Source organism: Pyrgilauda ruficollis, unplaced genomic scaffold, assembly GCF_017590135.1.
Source record: "Pyrgilauda ruficollis isolate IOZ18807 unplaced genomic scaffold, ASM1759013v1 scaffold15, whole genome shotgun sequence".
NCBI lineage: Eukaryota > Metazoa > Chordata > Aves > Passeriformes > Passeridae > Pyrgilauda > Pyrgilauda ruficollis.
This window is the reverse complement of record NW_024513654.1, coordinates 12,380,337-12,402,952: the sequence shown is the minus strand read 5'-3', so window position 1 is coordinate 12,402,952 and position 22,616 is coordinate 12,380,337. Positions and strand designations below refer to the sequence as shown.

At 45.9% G+C, this 22,616-nt stretch overlaps 1 protein-coding gene across 5 annotated transcripts in view; it reads left to right on the top strand.

The window, feature by feature from the left end:
• WBP1L (WW domain binding protein 1 like) overlaps positions 1-19,128 on the top strand; it is a 59,326-nt gene extending 40,198 nt beyond the window's left edge. For 3 of the 5 annotated variants that reach the window (XM_041461087.1, XM_041461091.1, XM_041461088.1), the window contains 3 exons: positions 4,607-4,709; positions 15,215-15,376; positions 16,790-19,128. In XM_041461087.1, coding sequence (XP_041317021.1) covers positions 4,607-4,709; positions 15,215-15,376; positions 16,790-17,529 — 1,005 coding nt within the window. In that variant the 3' untranslated portion in view covers positions 17,530-19,128. The remainder of the gene's footprint in view (positions 1-4,606; positions 4,710-15,214; positions 15,377-16,789) is intronic. The other 2 variants (XM_041461086.1, XM_041461090.1) reach the window with 1 other exon arrangement.
• The last annotated feature ends 3,488 nt before the right edge of the window (positions 19,129-22,616 follow it).

Here is a 22,616-nt window from a genome sequence, read left to right as displayed (position 1 = left end):
AACATACAGCACTGCCTTGAGTTCTCTTATATCTACCGCTGCTGGATATTTTAAGGATTATTTGTAAAAGCACTTGACAGCAAAAGTGGACTACTGGCAGAGTTGCAGAGTTGCCAGTGTGGTTGTGGGTTTATCACAAATGCCAAATATCAACAAGAAAATAAGTTAAAAAAAAGAATCTTATTCACTGTTACTTTATAAAGTTTATGACATGTGAAAACTAATCCAAAATGCCCCATCTTAATACGAAGAGACTCTCAAAGTACACCAGGTAAGGTCTTCCCAGCTCAACCAGTTTCATGACAGAGAGCCTGTACCACATATCACAGATGGTTTCTGTTGGACTGGACTGGGAGGGAGCACAGGCTCCACGTCTGCTGAGTGTTCTCCCAACCGCTCAGGCTTTTTGTGTGTCAGGGACTGAGTGATTCCAGTTTCTCAGACCAGCTCTTAGGATGGTATCACGGAGGCAGTGATGCACATGCAGCCTAGGGTACATGCTGGTTTACAGGACCAAGTGAATCCCCTGAAACTAGCTGGGAATCTCCGAGGCTTTGCAGGTGGGAGATAATGGATGGCATGTTCTGGCTTCTTAGTTGTGAAACAAGACTATTCTGCTCTAATGGAGCTGAATGCTATTTGAGGGCAGACCCAAGTAGATCCTGCTTAGTAATCCCGCCTGGAGGCATCTACAGTTAGCTGAACAAAGGCTGGTGGGGAGGGATGTGCTTGCCTGCCTGGACAACAAGAAAAGAGACTCTCCTTCAGCAGAGAAGCCCACTCCGGAATGTAATAGCCACTGGCTATTGGGGAAGAAAGTGCTTTTGGAAAGAAACCCTCCCCCTTCCTTGTTTTCCTAAGGCTACCTTAAAAATATTCCAAAACCCTTCTGTAAAAGTTCAATAACATCTCCATGCTGGTAAGAATGATTGAAAATTACCATTACAAGTGCTATTTGCAGTGGAAATTAAAAACAAAGGCAGGTCAATAAAATATGAGTGCTCCAACTTTGCTTCTAGGGGAGTTTTTTCCACCATATATTTTTTCCTTATCTATAAAATTACTCTTTCAGGCCTGTGCCTTGTCTGTGGCTTTTAGTGTGAAAAAGGGAATAGTACACTTTCATAGCACAAGCACTTGGGATATTGTTTCCAAGAGACATTTAGACTCTAGATAACTGTATTGCTGATATATCTTAAGTAGTTAGTTTGGCAGCCTATCACACAAAGAATGCATGGGAGAAGGAAGTAGAAATAATAAAATGTTGCTGGTATGAAAAGTGCAGCCTGAGATTTAAATAGAAAGTGAAGTCAGATCAAAGAGGTTGGAAGTAGGTAGGAATTTCCTAACAAAGAGTGTCATGGTCTATGTCTCGGCCAGGATGGCTCTACATAACCTCTTCTTGACTTGCAAGAAAAGGAGCAAACTGTACAGTGGCTCAGCCTTTCGCAGAAATGAGTCTTGACTTAAAAGAGGAAAGGAGACTGAAACACTTGTTCCAAAGGAGACACCTGTAACATATCCCAAAACAATGCTCTGCCTGTGCCAGAATCTTTCCCTAGTAGACTTCTATTCATGAAGATCTGTTGCCTTTACCTTTTATCTCTTTCCCTGTGCTGGCTGTGTAACCCAGTGTTAAGAGGTAGCCGTGCTCTGAGCAGTAGTAGGACCATGTGACCTGCTGGGATCCTTTCCAAACCAAATTATTCCTTGATTCTATGAAACTGTTTGGAAATACGGGTGACAGTTCTGGGTCTGACTTGTGGCCCCCGAGTCTGACAGCTCCATATTCCCAAAAGCCTGTTGGTGGCTGGGCTGGCAGAGGGTTACAGAAAGGCTCCAAGATGAGCTGCTTGGACTTTGAGGAGTGTGGCTGGTGGTACTGCAAGGCTTCAGAACCCTTGCTGTTCTGAACTGTGGGAGCTGAAAGCCAGCTGTGGGACTGTTTGAAGGTACAAGCACATATGCATTAGCAGGGAAGAGCATTTGTCTTGGTCAGTGTGTAAAGAAGCTCTGGGCAGTAAAATTTAAACTCTGCTCTAGATGGAAAGCAGGATGTTGCCTGAGACTTGATCTCCAGGAAGAACCTGAAGAACACCATCCTAGCTGCTCAGGATCCTCATGTTGGCCAGCTGGGTTAATAAGGAACAGCCCTGCACATGTGTGGAAAAGTAATTTCAAATATAATGAGGTTGGCAAGAGGGAGTCAGTAAGTTCAAATAAAAGGATGGTGTGATGAAAGTCTCTGAAATCAGGAGAGCTGCAAGTTTTTAAGTGGGAATAATATAGTTGAAGATGTTATGAGTTGCTGCTGCCCAAAGACACTGATTTGTTCCGCATTTGCTACTCTTTGAAGCAGGCAACAGTGAATGGATGAAATTTTTGGGGAGTAAACCAGAAGTGGTCAAGGATGGATCAAGTGTGGTGATGCAGAGGAGATCATAAAATAGCACTGTGAGACTCTGGTTTTTCACCAGAGTCCATGTGATTCATTTGCTGGTTCAGCAGGTCACATTGATCTTCATGTGTCACAACCACAAACCTCAGCTAGTCATTCTCTGACTTGAACGTTATCAACAGTTTTGCAATGGCATCTTAATTTCTCAATTCTCTTCATATGAGAGCCAAAATCTATGCTGTTCATCATTGACATTAGCTCTGCAAAGCCAACAAAACTGAGGAAAAATGTAAATAAACTAATAAGAAAAGATAATAGATGTGACCTATTTCTAGTTCTTTTGCTGGCTAAAATTACTATTTTTGGAGTGAATAGCATGCTTGAAGCAGAAAATGCTGAACTAGCTCAGCAGTGTCTCTTAATAGTTGCCACCAGTTGGAGATGGAAACACCTCCTTACCACATAGGAAAATGGTTTCTACTGCTGACATGCCAGCATCTCAAGGCAAGTACCAAATGTTTGTTTTAGCTGCCTGTAGTAGTTGGACTGTCCAGCAAAATGTTTGTCTCTTCCTGAAAAATGGAGGCAGGTACCCCTCTAACTTGTTTCCTCTGTGGGTGAGTTTTAAAGGGGCTTTTTAGAGCCTTTTGTGGAAATAATGATATCCATGGAAGGAAGAGAAGCAGTGCATCGTATGCCGAGTTGTGTTTGCTGAATTGTGCCCTCACATGGTCAAAACCCTTTCAAAAGTTGGTGTGACTTCTTAGGAGAAAAGAAGCAGCATGGGGTCTTTCCTGTTGAGCCTCAGATGGCAGGAGGTTGTTCTGCTTTTAGAAGTTATGTTGCTTCTGTAGTTTGGATGCTTAGGTGAGAGGCCTGTGTTGGGGAGGTGTGGCTCCAACCAGGGTGCTGTGTGGTGGGGAAGTGCTGCTTCTCCTCCAGATCCCCAAATACACCGAAAATCTAGTGCAGGACTCTTCTGCGTTGAAGCTGCTGCCTCACATCACTTGTTCAATGAAGTGGTTCGATATTTGAAGTGCACTTGGTATTTTGCATGTGTGGTGGCTCCATAGAAATGTATGGGAAGTGTGGTCACGGTGCACTCACATAAAAGAGAGGAACAGTGCAGTTCAGCCAGTGCTGGGACCCACAGATGTGCATCCCTGTCACCTGCTGGTGGGGTTTTGTTGGGCTTTAGTGGGTTGGTGGTTTCTTATTTGCAAGTTGGTACTTCCAAAATTTTTTTTTTCAACACAGCTTTCACTATAAGCCTACGCACATTTTCGTTTCCTTAAAATAAGTTTCAGGTGAAAGAAAGTGAAAATAAAAACTTTGTTATGTTGGTTTTAATTAATTTTCTAAATTAATTAATTTAAGAAACAATTTTTTTGGTTTCTTAAATTCCAGTGTTCTTTGAACTCTCAGGTTGCTCCAAAACCTATTAGAGGATATACAAACCACAGCCTGCTTCTGTTTCCTTGTTTTTTGTACTTTTTCCCAGCCATGTTTTCAGACTAGCAGGAATAACACAAACTTCTGGGAAGTGGTGCACTATGTGGGGAAGTGAGACCTCACAGCATAGACCTTTTCCATGTTAGGTGTCTTGAAGACCTGCTGGGTGATGTGCTACAGCTGATTTGGCTCTGCTTCTGGACTACTTTCTATTGCAGGAAGAAGTTTTACAGGAATGCTGATCTCCCATAAAGCACATGGCTAATTATGAAGAAATCATTTTAGATAGGAATCTTGCAGGAACATATTGTAATTATCACTTAGATCTAAATGAATCCAAGAGTCTTTTCTCAAATTATGATGTTCCCTTTATGAATGCTTTTCCTCCACTTGGCATTCAGCTCCAGTAATATAGCAATATTTTGTACAATGTGGAACAAATGTCATCTCTTCTTCTAAGAGAATGCCTGGCTCCCAAAATGTGGTAACTTTTTAGTGGAAAAGGAGAGGGATGATGAGACAGCAGTGCTGACTAGATGCTAAAACAGTGTAACTCATGGGTTTGGAGATATGGGGGTTTTCTTCTGAACGGTCCTTTGTTTTTTGGTGGTCCTTAGATGTCTTTTAACTTCCTTATGTATTTTAGAGTTTCCAAAGACCATAACTTGTACTTTTCAAATGCTTGCAGATCATCAAGTAAAACATTTACAAAAGATACTGACAAAGCATCTTAAAAGTGTGTCTGTTTAATTTTAGGACAAGGAAACCTGCATGGGTGTCAACAATCAAAGTTACATATGTGAAACGGGCCACTGTTGTGGACAATCCCAGTGTTGCAACTACTACTATGAACTCTGGTGTAAGTCCTTCCATTTTGTATGGCTTCCCTTCCTAATCTGCATGGCTCTCATACCATACTACAGGTCTGGCTTGTGTCCTGTGGGGTTTTGTATTCAGCCCTTGTTGTGCATTGCCATTGCATTTCACTGCAGCACAATCCAGAGCTGATGTGATATGACAAGGAAATAGGGTTGTCACAGTGGGTGCTTTCTCAGGACTAATGGGTCATCTGCCACTGTTGTTTGCTCTTCTCACTGACTGGGGTACTCAAGATGACATTATACAGGAGTAAGGAAACCAGCTTGAGGGAGAAGTGCCATACACACAACACTAGAGCTTGACACACTCAAACAGGGAATTAATTTAGTGTCTTTTATCTTGTTGGTTTTGTTCTTTGCAAGCACAACAAGTTTAAATCTGGTATATCTTTTTAAAGATGTCCTTTCAAGGAGGAGGGCCAGTGTGCTTATTCTCTTCAGGACTGTTCAGAGTCCTTGCGTAGAGAGAGAGTCTTGGGTAAATCCTGTGGGTTTGCAGTGGCTGGATGTTGTACTGTGAGGATCACACATTGCCCATTGTAACCCCTCTTATCTCCTCTTTCCCAAAATGTGAGATTTAAAAATACCGAAGCTTCCAGCAAATGGTTGAGTGACTGTACCTGCTGAGTCCCCTCAGATGGCAGCAGGCAGGTCAAAGCAGGTGGTCAGCAAAACTTGATTAAGATATATGGAAAAATGGGAAGTTGAAAGCACAAGAAAGTGATAAATGCTGAATTTTAAAGGAAAACCTAAGCTCGTTCAGTCTGAGGTGTCTTCTTTCTCTAGGAGGAGCACAAAAGGTTGAACATTCATGCTGTGCTGCCCTGAGCCTAGGCTGGGAGCGCATCTCTGCTCCTGGAATTTGGAAATGTGGTGCTCTGAATATTGTACCGCTACATTAGAGACTGGAGATACTTTCTTACCACACCTAATGGTATCTTCTAGTTTTTATGCAACTATGCTTTCTATTTAATTGGTCTGTTGTGCCCACAGTTTCATTTTCCCAAAGTAGCTTGTGTGTGGAAGTGTGTTATACATACAAAAAGGTTGCAGACCTTTAACAGCAGACTTATTTTCCAAAATGTCCAAACAGTTCAAGAAACAATTCACAATAGGGAGCCATGGGGCAGCTCCAGGGACCGTAGCAGGCTGAGAAACAGACATGACTATATTGGAGCCTTGGAGTGCCTGGATCAGATTGTAGCACTCAGCAGCACAGGCAGGACAGATGGCAGGAATTTTTGCAGGCTAGGGGGAGATGCACGGACAGAGCAGAGTGGGAAAGGTCAAACCCGGTTTTGTATTTGTGTGGGTGGGAATCTAGAGCAAGATGCATGTGTGTAAAGGCTTACAGGCTCCTTGGCAAGCAGGATCTAAATTGAGCAGCAGGGTGGAGTGCAACTGCACACTGGAGCTGGTGGCATGGTCACCATGTTTCTCCCATGGACATCTTGAAAGAGAGGCTTAGTTGGATTGCATATAAACAGTCTGGTCCAAGCAATAGCCCCCTGCCATTTTAATGGGATGGTCTAGCTGTCTTGGTGCTCTCAGTATGGCACAGACTTTTATACGTGGCAGTGCCTGGCTGCATCATAAAAGTTCTTGGAAGACAAAACCAGATTTTGTTAGAAGGAGGCAGAATATTAAAGGCTTTTTTTTAGAGCAGATTCACGGGTCACAGTGAGATCATGGACTAAACATGTTGGTCACACACACTGCTGGATGGTTCCTCAGGGAAGATAGGTTTCTGTGTGTTCACATTCCTTCTGCCTCACAGGGAGCCTTGTGTACCACACCAAAATGAGGGGAGTAATTCAAACATGAGACCCGTTTTCTAGGCTTTTTGCAAATTCAGGCAAACATCCAACACTGATATAAAATCAGTTAACGTTTTCAAAGCTTGCTTTGCCATTATGAATGGTAGGAAAGAAGTTTCCTTTGGATGGGAAGGAGTCATAGAAGGAGCATGTCCTTTAAATGTAAAACCATATTCTAGGGCTTGTGAGCTTAGCTACTTCTCAGGAGTTGTATCTTTGATAGGTATGTATGCTGAGGCACTCTGAAGGCCTTCAAGGTGGAAAGTGGTGAGAGTAAATGTGAGTAGTCTTAATATGAGCAGTGGAGAGCAACAGCTTTACATGCTTGGGAATAGATCAGCTTTTTAAAAGTTAATGGTAACTTCTGGTTAATGAACAGTTAACATAGCAGCACCTTTTAAGTATGGCTTCATGGTTGTTCTGTCTTGATTTTAACCAGCATATGCATGTACTGAAGTAGCTTTTGAGAAGCTTTTGCTTCTCTTGACCTTCTCAGACCACCAGTGTGTGTTTCAGACTTTCGTGTGCCTGAAAATAGACCTTCTTGCTAGTCCTGTTGAATTAAATCCTGGATTTATCTACCACCACAGCTTTGTGGGAAGAAGAAGCAGAGGAGGGTGGCATTTGAAATGGAAAAGAAAACTAGTCAGTCTTTGCTGGACATACGTTCTGAAACATGATCCTGTTTTGTGGCCACTTGGAATTTTTCCTGTAAAAAGGACCTTTTTCCCTGTGAGAGAATTTGAGGGAAGTTTGTCTTTGAAAATGGCTGATCTAAGCAATTCTAGGCAGCAAGTAAGATTGTGGTAATTATAAACCAGTCGTTGAGGGTAGTGGAATAGGATGTAAAATCAAGGTATTATTTTGTTAAGGGGTGGAGTGGAGGAATGGAGAATATGATATGCCAAGCAGGTGGACAGCCTATGTTTAAAATTAGATAACAGCCCAGTTCAGATTCCCCACCCACCTCTTATTTAAAAAAACCCAAAAAAGTGCTGTATTGCCAAATAATAAAACTATATTCAGATTTATAGATATAGGTCTTACAACTGTGTAAAGGTCCAATTAGTTCTTAAGCTTGGTAGCTTGTAACCTGGTGGGGCAAAAGCTGCATTATGTCTTTTTATTTTCTTTGAACATAATAATAAAAACTAAAATGGAAAAATGTACTTTACTGTTGCATTTCCTCACGTAGGAAAACATGTTTGAGTGGTGGATGAGCTGGGTCAGCGTTTTCATTGAACAATTTAATTGGACTCTCCAGAGAACTCATGGTCCCCAAGGGGGAGAATGGCAGCAGCCACTGGATTTTGCTTCCTAGCAGTTTTTATTCAGATCTCTATGATGTGATTGTGGTTTGCTGGAGTTTTCCAATGCTGGCCTTTTTCCAGACCTGACAGGTGTCTTACTGCTTAGACATTCCAAAATACCAGTTTTCAAAATACAGGAGAGAAGGTAATCGAGGAATGCAGTTCCTGTGTTTTGCAGGCTAAGAAGTAAGGCTCAGAGGTTCTGGATTTTCCCAGGTTTAAGAGTATAATGGGGACTGAACACTAAATCCAGGTCTGCTGACATCCATCCTTGTGTCTCTCCTTGCCTTTGGAATCATGGAATCATTAAATGATTCCAGAGGCTCTAAACACAGCAAGCAAAGCTGTAGAAAGTACATTTCATTGTGTGGTTGGAAAAATAGTACACTATGCTTCAGGAATCATGGAGCATGGAAACAGGCAGCTGCTCACTGCTTGCAAAAAGTTGTAGGATTTAGAAGTTGGAGGGCTTAGCTGGTCTTGGATCATTTAGGTACTGTACAGCAACCCAGCACTGATAATGAGTGGGTGTTCATATATTGCTTGTGCCTGTTTTGTTTTGTTGTCTTTTTTAGCAAGCCCCTCTGTTTCTGAAAGAAAGAAAAGAAAAAAGATCTTGACTGTTTAGGTCCTAGTGGAAGGGTTGTACAGGAAAAATGTTCTGTTTGCAAGCAGCACAGTCAATGTTTTTGCTGATTTTGAACATTCTGCTCATCTCTGCACGCTTCCCCTTGGAATCGCTAGACAGCTCTTTTCCCAAAAAGCATGCTGCCAGAAAATTCTGGCAAGGATCCGGTTAGTTGCTAAAACTAAAGCAACTGCTGTACCATGTACATATTCCAGGAGGTCAGCTTTATAATAGGAATTCGTGTCCAAGAGTTTGCTGCAGTCTCCAAAACACTCAGTTAAACAATCCACCAGTCCCATGTTTTCGTCCTTACCCCGTGTTGTCTTATCCCACGTCCTTTTTCAAAGGAAGATTTTTGCTGCTCCTTGCCTTTCACCCAGCCTTCTACGTGGTTGTACTCGCTTCTCTTTCCTAGGTGTCTCAAACTTCCCCTTGGGCTGTTCCTCCTCAGCTGTGCTGCAGCAATGACCCTGCCATGACAAAGCCTCACCAACAGTATAGGGCAAACAACAGATGTCACAACCACAGAGAAACTCATAATAAATAGGGTCACTGAGGGAGTTATTTCCTGATTTACTTGGACTTCTTGTAGCCTAATCCAGACAGCCAAATCACCTTAAGTTTGTTTTGGTCTGGCTCAGTAAAATTCTCAGATCCAAAGCAGAAGGCGAAGCTGTCTGGCATAGCCTGGCTATGCAGATACTGACTTTTGCCCTCTGGCTGCTTCCATCTGTGCTGTGCTAAACAGCCTGGAAAGTCAAGAGAACTTCCTAGTGTTGTTTCACCCCCTGCCCTACATACCTCCAACCCAGCTTGTCACCAGGTACCTAGATCTGTTGTTCCCAGATGTTCAGGACATGGACTCAGCTGGATGTTCCACTCTGGTCTTTGTTAGACTATTGTTCAACATGCATTTTACCAACATGGATCTCATGGGAGGGACTGGACTTAAAAATGTGTCATCTGGAGCATGGGAGCAATTGCCCTTGGAAGGCTCTCTCCCTAGGACAGAGGCATAAAAACAGTGTCTGCAGATTTACGACCTCACGTTGACTCGCATTGCACGATGGGCAAAGGATTTTTCTGAAACTTGTGTTTTTCCATCTTACCTCATTGCAGTGGGTGTACCATATATAGTGGGCACTGTTGTTAAAACTAGAAACCAGTTGCAGTTAAGGTGTGTCTCCTTTTGTTGCCAGTTTGGGAGCAAGCAAACAGGAGTTGGAGATGTCTTCAGCTTTTTTCTTTTGCCATTGTACTCTACAAATATTCAGTAACTTTTTCCTGCAGTGAGGTCAGGCTGGGACTGCAGTTCCAATGAGTTAAACTAACATAAAACTGTCACTGAAAGTCACAATCTTTCTCTTGCTGCTGCTGCTGTGTTTGCCAAGCGAGTTTCAACCTGCTCTGGTTCCCTCAAACCAGTTCAAACCACAGTTGCGCGCAACTTTGTGCCGGCACAAGAAGAGGTGGAGGAAGCAGCAGGAGGTATGGTTGAGACAGGCAGGAGAGGATCGCGTCATTCAGCGGCTTCTTTTATTCCTTCTTAAAATGTTCATGGGCCTATGGCCTGGATCCTTCATCTGGCATTCTTGAGCAGCAGTGTTGGCTCATACAAGCTTGTGCCTGCAGTGGCAGGAGATGATGTGACCCCTCTGCCAAAGGACACGATTAAACCCAAGGGCATCCAGGTTGTGGTACCAAGTAAATTTCTGTTCCCTTTTTTGATTATAGTGTTGGCCCTGTGAAAGACAATTTTTTTCCAGCCATGACTGACTGTGAGGCCACCATTTGGGACGCTTCTTAGTCAATGAAATTGTCCCACTTCTCCTTCTGTTCAGAACCAGCTCTCATGGAGCCAAAGCTATTACCCAGATGCTTGTCGGGCAGACACAAAGGCACTTTGCAGTATGTTTTGGCTTGCTTTTAGGGGATTTCCTGCCAACAGAGCCATGGCATTTGCCCAAGTTTACCATGAACTTGAGGGCAAATTTCTCTGTTCATACCCTTGGAACGCTCCAGAAAACATTTTCCATTTTGCACAGGATAAAAGGAGCTTCCCTCAACGGCATTGCTGATGGCAACATCCCAGGCAGCAAATGCAGTACAGCATCAAAGCAAACATTGCTCCATCCTTTTTCATGAGGAAGGAGTGCTCTGTTTTTTTAATTATTAAACTGTTTTATTCTTACTTATTTTAAAGTTTGATCAAAACTGTGATTAATGTCCTAGAAGGGGTTTTCTTGAAGCATTAAGCATGTTCTTTCACAGCTGGTAAGAAACATCTCTGGTGTATGACCTTGTGATGGAGCTCCCTTTCCCAAGAATGCTGTAAACGTAGCAGCAGCCTTCTCTTTCTTCAGTATTTCCTCTGGTTGTGAGAGATGGCTTTCACGGGACCTAATTCCATTCCCAGGTGTTTTTGCAGCTTCCATTCTGACTTCCTGAGCTTTGTGCTCATGTCAGGCTTACAGCTCTGAGCTTACAGATTGCTGCTGATTCTTTTATTAAAGGTTTTGGTGCTCTGGCAGGGAAATCTCTTGGCAATAATCAGCTTCTCAGCCATGTCTGTTTCACCTTTGCTTCCATCACTATCCATCTGTAGGCATCACCAGTGAATTCAAGAAAAAATATATCAGTGTTTCTCAGGACTCAGTTGTTTTTGGGCTGGAGAGTGTTGCAGCTTCTGACTCTTCCATAAACCAAGAGCAAGACTGAAATTGCCTTCAAGTCTAATGGTCTCCTGTGCCTGTTTGCTCCAGACTGGTACTTTGCTTCTGCTGTGGCTGTCCATCAGAAGTAGTATTTCCAAAGTCACTGTTTGTTTTTTATCTGTCATGTTGTCCTAAGATTGCCACAGGCTTTTGTTCCCAGTGGTCACTGCCAGGTGGCTGTGGAAAAAACTCTCAAATCAGACATTTAATGGCAAATTTGGCTCAGAATGCGTCTCCCAACCATTTCTCCTTTTCCAGTGAGTGCAGTGGTAGCTCAATCTGATGCTGGTGAAAAACAGCTTGTATCCATTTGGGAAGAAAAAACATCTTGAAGAGCAAGAGGAAGGCGTTTGGCAACAGTGAAGGTTTTTGGGGACATTGTAGACAACCAGAAGCTCAGTTTTACTTGGCTTTTAGAGGCTTTTTTGATGCAAACTTCAGTTGCTTCTGTACATCTTGCCCATTTTCAGTACAAGACAGAATTAGTACCTGTTTTTACCCTGAAGGAGGTGTTAGTGTGTGCTGCTGCTGTGCTTGGCTCCTGCTCATGTAGTGTTGTCTTTGGGTGAATTTGCAATTCCCCTCCTGCCAAATGAGCTGCTGGCTGCACGGGCCAGTGCTCTGCTCGGCTTACCTCCCTGCTGCTGGTTTGAAGCCAAGCCTCACCAGGTGTACAAATGCACAGCTCAGCCATGAACATCTTCACTGTTCACTCCATACTTTGAGACATAATATTTACAATTGCACTTGGCCTTGGAGATAGCTTTATTCCAAATAAATGACCATACTATGTATTTTCTAGGCTTTTGCAATTTTCTGTTCTGCAGCCAAAACTGCAGCTGTGCCCAAACTCCTGGCAAGGGAGTGTTGTAGAACCTTTTATGGAGGCCCTGAACTCCCACCACTGTACTGGGCTTGCAACCAGAGCTGTGCCCAGTCCTTCTCCCAGCACTGGCACCTCTGCCCATGTGACAACCACGGAGCCCCTCATGTGCCTCAGCTCCTATGGGTGTCCCATACGATTGCTTCCGATGCACTGGGGGCTTTCCAGTGGTGCAGATGTGCTGTTGGGTGCCAGTATGGGGACACAGCCATGAGAGAGGGTGCCAGAAGCCAGGCCAGCAAATGACTCTGGTGGGCACATGCTGCTGATCCCCTGTGATCATCCAGGCAAGTCCTCCAGGCTCGTGCTGAGTCCTCCATCCAGGCTCATGCTGAGTCAGGGGTTGAGTAATTCCTAGAAGCTCTAGGAAGTGTCAGCAGTTAATGAAACCAGGCAATAATGTGGTATTAGTGGGTTCTTTTCTGGAAGTTCTCATGAAAAACAACAGATCTCATCTGCTCGCATTTGCGAGCGTGCACAGACCCTTTGCAGGAGAATGAAGGTGTTGTTCCTGGCACCGAGGCCAAATTGCAATCCACTAAATTATGGTGTGTTTACTTAAATGCCACCTGCGGTTTCAGTAGGCTCCAACATTAATTTATTATCCTAAGCTGTTGTATGTTGTTGCTGCATGTTGTTAACAGAATTGCCACATCTCTTTGCAGGAATGGCTGCGCTTACTCTGACCCCTACTCTGAGCTTGTGCATCAGCTTGTGTGCAAAGCACTTTGGGACTTTATTTTGGAATGGGTAGAGAAGTTTCCTAAAGAAATACTTTTTTAATCTTCTGGATGCAGGCTTGGGTGGGAGCAGTTATTCCCTGCAGAAATATTTGGCTGCTACAGCTGAGATTGCTTAACAGTGGCAGTTCTCCAGGACATCTTAACTAATTAAGTGCTGCTTGCTACCATTCTATCTAGAGTCCTTGGGAAAGGACATGATCAAATGTGTTAAAAAGCATCTGTTTTCATAAATGTAGCTAAAATCCCTGGATAGCTGGGTGTAATTTTCCATTGTTATTGAACTCATGATCATGGACTGCTCTTTGAAAATAAGGAGTACTTAGAAGATGAACTGCAGGCCTGCCTCAGTGCATGGTGGCATGCTGTGCCAATGACCTGGTTTTGATGAGTGTATTCTTGCTTCCTCAGCAGGCAAGAGCCAAGGGACCTTCTCTTAGCAAGAAATAAAGTGTATTTACTGGTGAGAGTCTTCAAACTGTTAGACAGTTGAAGTATTGCGTTTGTGTACCAAGATTTTGGAAGTGATAGAGGCTACAGAAATTGTTGCAAATGTTTGGCTGTGGAGTGAAGGATGGACTGGATCAGTCCTTTTAGTTTATATAAAAAGTCTTTTTTTAGAAATAGGAGGGTATTCAGAGGTCAGTGGCCACATTCTCATTTTGGTTTGGGAAGTGTGGAGAGCATCTTGAGTACTTTGTCCTTTGCTTCTCTGGAGTGAAGACCACAGTCTCTTCTCTGGTCAGCGTGGCCAGAGCTGAGCAGGCTGGCCAGAGAAACTACCCAGGAACCTTCATTTCCAGCCAGGAAAAAAAAAGGGGGTGGGGGAATATGTAACACCTTCATTTGATGGCAGGTTTTGATAAGTTTGGTGGTAAGGCAGTTTCCAGTTGATTAGGGAAATAGATTGCACAAGGCAGGAGAGAGATTTCAGTTTGCTGTGCCAAAATAGATGAGGAATTTGGGTTACGACACAGGGAGGTGAAAGTCCCCACTCCAAATGCTCAGAGACACGATACGGCACATCCAGTTCCCCTACAAACAGCACAGTGCAGGTCTCTGAGATGGATGATACAACTGCCCTTCGTCCTCAGCCAGAGCAATACTCCTTTCATTCTTCAAATTCCTAAACTGTTCACCTTTCCCCACCTAGCTCTTAGCAGAGAAAACACAGCAAACACAGCAGGGGATGCTGAAAACATCAAGATATTGTAAAGGCATGACTAGAGGTTTTTAGTGGAGAGAGAAGAGCAGTTTGATACCACAGGGTAGAGTGGCCAACCTGAAAATGGGCTGTGGCATTAGGAATCTCCATTTTGACTGCTTGGGAATAGTGAAGAGTGGCAGAGGTGTTACAGAAAGAAAAACAGTGTTGTGATCTCTAGCAAGGAGTGGCTGCCAAGCCTATGTGTTTCTAAAGGAAAAGCTCTCCCTGTGTCTTTAGATGCAAAAACTGAGCTTAAAAAAAGATAGAGCTTACAGACACAGGGGGTAGGTCGGGCTGCAGTTGCAGGAGACAAAAGCCTAATGTGGAGTGAATGTTCCAGCTTTTTGAAGTGTGTCTCGGAAACATTTTGTAGTGCATGCAAGTGGGAAATTTGTGGAAAGGGAGAGTTATTCCACATGTTGGAGGGCGTGGGTAAAATTCAGGAAGTGGCCTTTTAAAATTCCCTTTTAAGGAGGAGTGTACATACGGTACAGCAGTGCACAGAAACCAGCCGTGACCACAAAGAGAGCAGAAGTTAGGTTTCTTGAGGATTCAGAGAGGGAGGCTAGTTTAATTTAATTTTGGGTAATTTAAGACATTGAATACAAAAATAAGTTTTAAAAATATTTTGAGACATTTATGAAAAAAGAGCATGTTTTTGTTAAACATAACAATGAAGGATTTGGGCTGGAAATTAAAGAGCAGTGCAAACAAAAGCAAAACATAGTGCTTGGGGTTTTTCTCTTCTTCTGTGGTCAATCTGCAGAGTGTCTTTTGTGTCTTGATTGTTATTTTCAAACCAAAGTGACTGTGGGAGGCAAGCTCAATGCTATTCACAGCTCTGCTCATTTTTGGCTAGAAGAAATGGTAACCAAAGGGTAGGAGCAATGGAGGGGGGAGCCCTGTCTCCATATTTGGTTCTTCTCCAGACTTGTACCTATTGAACACGACCCACATTCTAGCAAAGTGCATTCAGAGTTATCCATTTCTGGCAAGGCTGTTGGAGTGGCAGGGTCCCACACAGGCAGGAAGGTCAGTGTTGAAGCCTCCTGGCCTAACACTTATTCCTACCTTTAGAGCAGTGCACGTTCAGGCTTTCAGATTATCTTCTCCATTGGCTTCTTGGGTTTCCTGCATTTGGATACAGCTCTCACACAATGGCTAACACTCACTCTCCTCTGCTGCAGGGTTTTGGCTGGTGTGGACCATCATCATCATCCTCAGCTGCTGTTGTGTTTGCCATCACCGCCGCACCAAGCACCGCCTGCAGGCCCAGCAGCGGCAGCACGAGATCAACCTGATCGCTTACCGGGAGGCCCACAACTACTCAGCCCTGCCCTTCTATTTCCGTATGTACTCACACTGCTTTGCCTGGAGACGGGGGAGCACGGCAGCAGCGAGTTGCCCGTGTTAGGTGGAGCCAGGGAGCAGGAATCGGGCTCAGCAAGAGCCTGCGGGAGCTTTGCTGCCTAACCATGTTGTGCAGAGAGGAGATGGTGAGATGGTGTTGGATGCATTTTTTCTTCCTTGAGTCTGGAGTTGAGCCACACCAAGTACAGCACCTTCACACCCACCCCTGAGAGTGTAGTGATTCCCTGGGTGTTTTTCTGCAAAGGTGCTTTATGTACCTCATTCAGGACTTTGTGGATGTTCCTCCTTTCCAGCCTGGACTTGCTACTCGTGGGACTGAGGTGTGGGAAGTGGCTTCCCAAAATTTGGTCACACAGACTGGGAGAAAGGGGAGTCTCAGCAGGGACTCTGCTGGCTCCCACCGTGTGCTGTGGTTTTCAGGCCACACTGCTGGTGAGCAGCCCTAGGACTTTGCATCAAGAGGCTGTTGCCCACAACTCAGGGAAAGTACAATCACTTCGTGCTCTCCTTGTGTTCTGCTGTGCTGTGCTAGAACAGCAAGTCTCCTCCTGACTGTGAGGTGCCACAGCTGAGTTTCCTCTGACAGACTGTTGAATTGAATGTATGAACTTGCTTTTCTTGTTAAACTCTGGCAGTCACCTCAGAAACCATCCCCAGCAGCCTTTTCCTCCCCAGCCCCAGGGATATGCAATTGCACATGGAAAATTGCAGTGCTATCCTTAAATGTTTCCAGTGTTTAAGTACATTCTGTCTGTATAGACTATTTTGTTGCCTCTTAAGAAATAAACAAAATTTTTAATGGGTTTGAAAGTAAGTACAATAAGCCAAACTCTTTTGACAGTGCTGCCAATTTATTCTGACTGCACCACAAGAATTGAATCCAGCATTAAAACAGCAACCAAAAGCCAGGATCTTCAAGTTCCTTATAACTGCCCATGTCTCTTCATATTTGCATGATGCATTGCGAGATTAAATCTTTGCTCTTGAAAGTGGAAATTCCGCTCAGAAGGGAGTGTTGGAGAGGGCTGGGGAGTTGTTCTCTCCAGCCAACACAGGCCATCCCCCAGTGTGGTTTATGGGGCTCTGTTGGGGTACACAATCCAGGGAGGTTTGCCTGGTAAGTATAGGGAGAGCCAGGAGATCAGGCTGCTGTTCCCAGTTGCATCCATCTCCTCCTGTAATGGTGCCCTCCTCTGCTGTGTTTGCTGCTTCTCTAAAACACGACATTCCTCACGTGGGACAAGTTCTGGCACCCCTTTGTAGAGCCTCTTGTGCTGTTCAGTGGGAAGGTGCTGGTAGGTGACAAATGCCATACTGACCTGTATTAGTGACTCGTTTCCTGAGATAAACTGCTCCTGAAATAACTTCTCCTCCTTGCCTCCCACTTCTAGGGTTTTTGCCAAACTATTTGCTACCTCCCTATGAGGAAGTGGTGAACCGACCGCCGACCCCCCCGCCCCCGTACAGTGCCTTACATCAGCAGTGTGTCCCAGCAGGCAGCAGTAGCACAATCCCGGACACGCCCAGGACCCTGCAGCCAGCACAGAGCAGCTCTGCAGCACCCAGCAGCAATAACAGCAGTACTGACAGCAGCGGGGTGCCCGGCCGCGGGGACCCCGAGCCCTCCACCACCGTGCTGGGCGAGAGAGCCGTCGCCAAAATGCAAAGCGTGGAGCCCGGCGGTACCAGCACAGGAGCCGAGCTGGTGGAGAGGGCCGGTCCTGATAAGGATACGGAGTGCAAGGAGGAACTGCTGAAAGGTTACAGCTCTGAGAGCTTGGAGCAGAGCAGCGCCATTCCCGACGCCAAGGACAAGACCCCGGGCAGGCAGCGCCGTTTCACCGGCGACTCGGGCATAGAAGTCTGCGTATGCAACCGGGGTCATCACGACGACGACCTCAAGGAGTTTGACGGGCTCATCGATGACGCTCTGGACGGGCCCCTGGACTTCTGCGACAGCTGCAGCGGCCGTCCCCACGGGGACGAGGAGGAAGGGCTCTTCAGTGCCACGGAGGAGCAGCACCGCGAACACAGCCACCACCACCTGCCCCGGCAGCCGGTGTGTGTACTCTTGAACACAATAAATGAGCAGGACTCTCCAAACTCTTGTACCAATAACTCCCCCAGCTAAGGTGGCAGAGTGGAAGGGAGAATTGGGGGAAAAAAAACAAATAAAAATGGAATAAGAGGATTAAAACTTTAACAGGAGGAAAAGGTGATACAACCTTCTTTTTTTTTGTTTATTTTTCTTTCTCCCCTCCAATATAATATGGGGACTAGACCTCGAAGGCCCAGCTTGTGGGGGACGGGTCACTCTGGGTTTTGTTAATCATATCTGCCCTGTTCCATGGAGCAGGGACTGATGTTTCTCAATGAGACCTTCTAAAGAATGGAATTTTTCCAACGGTGATTTTGGTGATGGTTATTATGAGTTTGTTGGTTTTAGTTTTCCGAAACACTGCTTTATCTTGCAATCAGTAAAACTCAGCAAATCTCACCCTGGGAGGATACCAGATCACCATAAGGCTTCAACCTCCAGGTGTCTTCCCAGAAGCAAGCAGCTTCTGACAGTGCCGGCAGTCAGTAGCCTAAGAGTTCTGGTTTGATATAGTGCTCTTGAGGTATTGGGGATTTCTTTTCATCTTTTTTTCCTTCTTTTTTTTTTTTTTCTTTCCTGATACTAAGTTTCCCTGAACTGGTGAATGCCCAAACACATCAGCCCTATAACCTCTGGTGCTTCAGTGTTTAATACAGCAGTAGGAAATTTCCCACTTGAAGCTGGTGACTGAAGGACCAGTTTCTTCTAGAAGGAGTGTTAGTCTACCTTAGGCAGTTTGAAAAGAAAGGGTTTGCAGAAATTTGCCTTTATGTGTCATTTTTAAACACAAGCGTGTTCCTTCAATGCCTCCAAGAGCACAGTTAGCAGTAGAATCCAGGCAGCTGGGCTGCCTTCCAAGTACTGTGGTCTCCGAATGACCTTTTCCCGGTGTGCTGCAAAAGGGCTTGGCTTTATTTTTGTCCTTTTTTTGCACCCCGATAGCAGCACACTGGAGTTCAGATGACAAAAGAACAGGGCTCTCCTTGGCCAGCGTGCCTTCAAGCTTTAGCGATGCATGTTGAACAAATGGAGACGAGAGCTCCGTCCATTGCGAAAGGGATGATTTACCTTGTAGATGTGGAAGACCTGTGCAGTATTTTTTTTTAATCCAAAAATTTGGTGCGATTCTAATGATGACCACTTAAAGAAATGAATGTCTGTTTTCTTTCTTTTCGGTTTTTTTTATGGTGGCAACTGGCTACTGTATAATGTCTGTGAGCGTGTGTGTGTGACTGCAATCCATGCATGCGAGTCCTACTGGTAATATGAAAACCTGCTGTAAGACTGCAAGAAAATTTACTGTAGCTTTGCTTTAATAAACAGTAGAGATTTTTGTTAGTAACAACCTGAAGGAAGAAAAAAAAAAAAAAAAAACAAGGGAGATTCTAACTGTGCTATTCTGAAAATAACATTCCCTAGAGTGCTCATGTGGAAGAGAGCACAGTTCAGACTATGTAACTTGTTCTCGGGATTTCTCCCCATCCCTTTTATAATTATGGTCGTCCAGATCATTACTGTTATGGGGAAAAAAACATTGAAACCTGAACTTGGACATACTCAGATCTGATTAATTGAAAACCAAAATCAGTTTTAACTAAGGTGGAAACCAAAATATAATGCCTTTTCTGATAACTTGTCCATGTGTATGTGTATCATTTTGTGAGCTATGAACAAGATCTGTCTTTAGTTTGTGGATTTATTTTGTTATTCTACCTGGAGGTGTGTTGGCACTGGCTGGCTGCAGTGCAAGGGAAGTGGTGCTTATGCCAGCATTTCAGCTGCACATTTGAGGAGAGCTCTCTTACCTCACTCCTTTGCCCATCACAGCCTTTCTCTTTCCTCAGAGCAGCAGTTATGGACAGCTCTTCAGTTTGGTTCTTAGGGTGCTCTTAAAAATTAAGCACTTCAATTTGGATTCAAGAGACCTCATTCCTGGATGTCTGGAGCCTGGAGACGTGGATGAGTGGTAACAGGGAGGCTGCACGTGCCCCAGAGCCTGGCTGCGTGGGGGCTGGTCACTTCCAGTTGTGTACACTGACCATATGTATCTCTTGAGAAGATAATTAAATATCCCCAATGCCACCCCCAGGAATTCTGTATGTATTGGCACCTGGTTTTGTTCCTCACACCACAGAGGAAGCTAAAAAATCACATCAGTCTGTAAGGAATAGGGTTTACTGCTGTAAGTCCTGGGGATGGTCCTGTGCCAGTGAGGGACCCTTTGCCAACATTTATGTGGCATAAAGAATCTCCATATTTGCTTTCCAGCCATCCCACTAACGGCATGGGAATCCTCTGAACATGGAGGTAAGTACCAGTAAGCCAAGCTGATGTTTCTAATTTTAAAAAGTCAGGAAGAAGCAGTGGTGCACCTCTTATGACTCCTGGAGGTTTTTTGGGCATTTAGAGACAATAAAGAAAGAAATGGGGCACAAACCATGTCTCTTCAGCTCCTGAGTGCCTGAGGAGCAGGACTGTTAATGGCTTTCAGTGCTTTAGGATTTTAGCCCTGCAGCCAAGGGGCAGCTGGTGTGGGGAGGAGTGGTGCAGGGCGGGATATGGGGCACGTGAGCTCCTTGGACATACCCTGGCTGGTGCCTCTTCAAGCAGGCAGAGGACTCCCAAAGCTCCAGCTTTGGAGCTTTAGAAAGGTGCTTGACCCTCACATGTATCCCTGTGTATGAAGCCAGTGTGGCCCAAAGAGAGCTCTTCTCCAAATGCACACTCTAAAACGCTGGAGGTGTGAGGGCATGGGCAGATGTGCATCTCCAGCTCTGGAGTACCAAATCCCACCCATTCCCAGCTACACGGGAGTCATGAATACATCATTTCCAAGCTGAATTGCAATAATGCAGCAGGTTTTACTGCAAATCCGTGTCAATCTAGTGCTTGGTGTTTGCTTACAATGTGCTCTAGGTGTGGCTGGCAATTCTCCTTGAAGTCTGTTTTTGCTGGAATCCGTGGCCATGTGGAGCTGCTTACGTGGAATGTTTTTGGCCACTGAAGCTGGCTCTGAGGGCAAGGACCCAGCACATGTCCTGGTGGGCTGGGTTTGTGTTGCCTGGGGACAAGAGAAGAGCACAGTGTGATGGTGGCTCAGCAAGAGTGTCCCCTGGGCACCACGGGGGCTCCTGGGATTGGTGGGTACTGCAGCATCTCCTTGGTTTTCCCAAGGGACTTTCCAGCTCTTCGATGATGCAAACTCATCATCTGGGAGCACTGGTGTGATCTTCCTGCCACTTATTGCATGTTTGTACAACCCTGTGTGGATGGGTGTTGGCTGAAGTTGGAGGAGGAGGGAACTGTGTCTTGATGCTCGCAGGCAGCCTGCTCTCAGAGCTTTGCCTGCCTAACTGGAGGCTAAGGAAAGCTGAGGTGCAGTTAAGCCTCTGTGTTACACAGTCATCAAAAGCTTCCGGGGGCAGGAAGCCTGGAGAGAAGCAGAATGAGCGGCTCCACTGCCAGCACGAGGCTGTCCTGCCGAGCAGTGGGACATTCGGGCTCCCTGGGCACCCCTCAGCACTCGGGGATGTGAGCCAGTGGCTCCGAGTTCCTGCTCTGCACTGCCAGGGCTCCCCAGCTGTATCTCCTCTGGTTCTCTGCATGTCCTGGCTGGGATCATCCCAGCCTGCCTGCTCCTGGCAGAGTTTGGCAGGGAGCTGGGGCACAGCCCAGTTCTGGTGAATAAACTCCTTTGCTGTCCTGAGTGAGTGCCTCTCCCCGAAGGCTGCTGCTTCCCGGCCCTCCATCACCACCTGTGCAGCACATCCCAGGGAGGCGTTTGCTCCTGTTTTCTTTCCTTTTTTTTTTTTTGTTTTTTCTTTAGTTTATATAGGAAAAGCCAGGCCGGGAGAGGGGGCAGACAGGCAGCCCCTGTCTCAGGCAAGCCCCACAGCATCCCACAGTGGGCAGCCTGGGAAGGCCAGGATGAGTTGCCTCTTGGTCAGAGCTGGTTCCCCCCATCCTTGCAGCACAGATCTGTTTTTATCAGATGGGACGGGTGCCTGCTGCGGGGCCGTCGCGACGGTGGTGCAAGCACTGCAGTCTCTGTGCCGGGGGGGCCACAGGCTGCCGGCTTCTTTCTCGATTTGTTTTCGACCGGCAAACAGCTGTGTCCTGAGGTCTGTGCTTACTCAGCTCTCCTGGCCCCACGCCCGGTGCAGAGCCCGCAGGTATTCCAAGCGTGTCCTGCTCCTCCTGGGCTGGCCGGCAGGCTCCGGCACAGTCCAGGGTCAGCCGGTGCCTGGTGCAAAGACAAGCCTCTCAAACTTGGAGGGCTTCTGAGCTGAGCCCTGTGGTGCAGCTGGGTCAGCCAAGTGCTGTGGGGGGTGGCTGTGCCCCCCAAAATGAGTTTGTGCGATGGAAAAAAGCCTTTGCTCAGGCTTGCTCTGCCCAGTGCCCTCAGCAAGCGACACATCTGCTTCATGGTGTACCCGAGAAACAGTGTGGGAATGAAAAGCCTTCATTCTTTCCATCGTCACCAGTTCCTCCCTCACAGACCCCCTTTGCCTCAGGGAGCTGGAGCCAGTGGCCCAGGTGAAGCTTTCTGGTGGAGCAGGGGTTTGGGTGCAGCAGCACAGCCCCAGAGCAGCTGTCAGGATAGAAATACCAGCCAGGTGATTCAGCAGTGCCTCTGCCCACTCCCAGAGCAGGGAGCAGCCGTGCCAGGGGCTGTTTACCAGCTCACAAAGTGCCAGGCAGCTGGTTCTGGGCACTGAATTTCCCCAGCAGCATCTTCTCCCAGTGGGAAGGAGGTGGGCTGGGTAGGGGGCAAGACACCCTGCAGCAGGGCCAGCTCGGGGTGCTGGGATTTGCAGCACGTGCTGGTCTCCCAGCCTAGGACAGCACATGCCAGCCCTGGCAAATGGGGAAGGTGGATTGCAAGACGCTGTGGCTGGAGGCATTCTCCAGGTTAGAAACATCCCTGGTTAAAGGTCCCCATTTCTGCCCCAAGGCGCATTTAGCACTTGTGTGGGTGCGTTGGCAAACAGCAAGGTGTCGGCCCCGTGTTGATTCTGGCAAGGAGAAAATCCTTTCCCTTACCAAGAGCAAAATCAAATGCCTTGGCAAAGGGGTACAAATGTGCTGGAGGTCCTGTTGATGCTCCTGGAGGCATCACA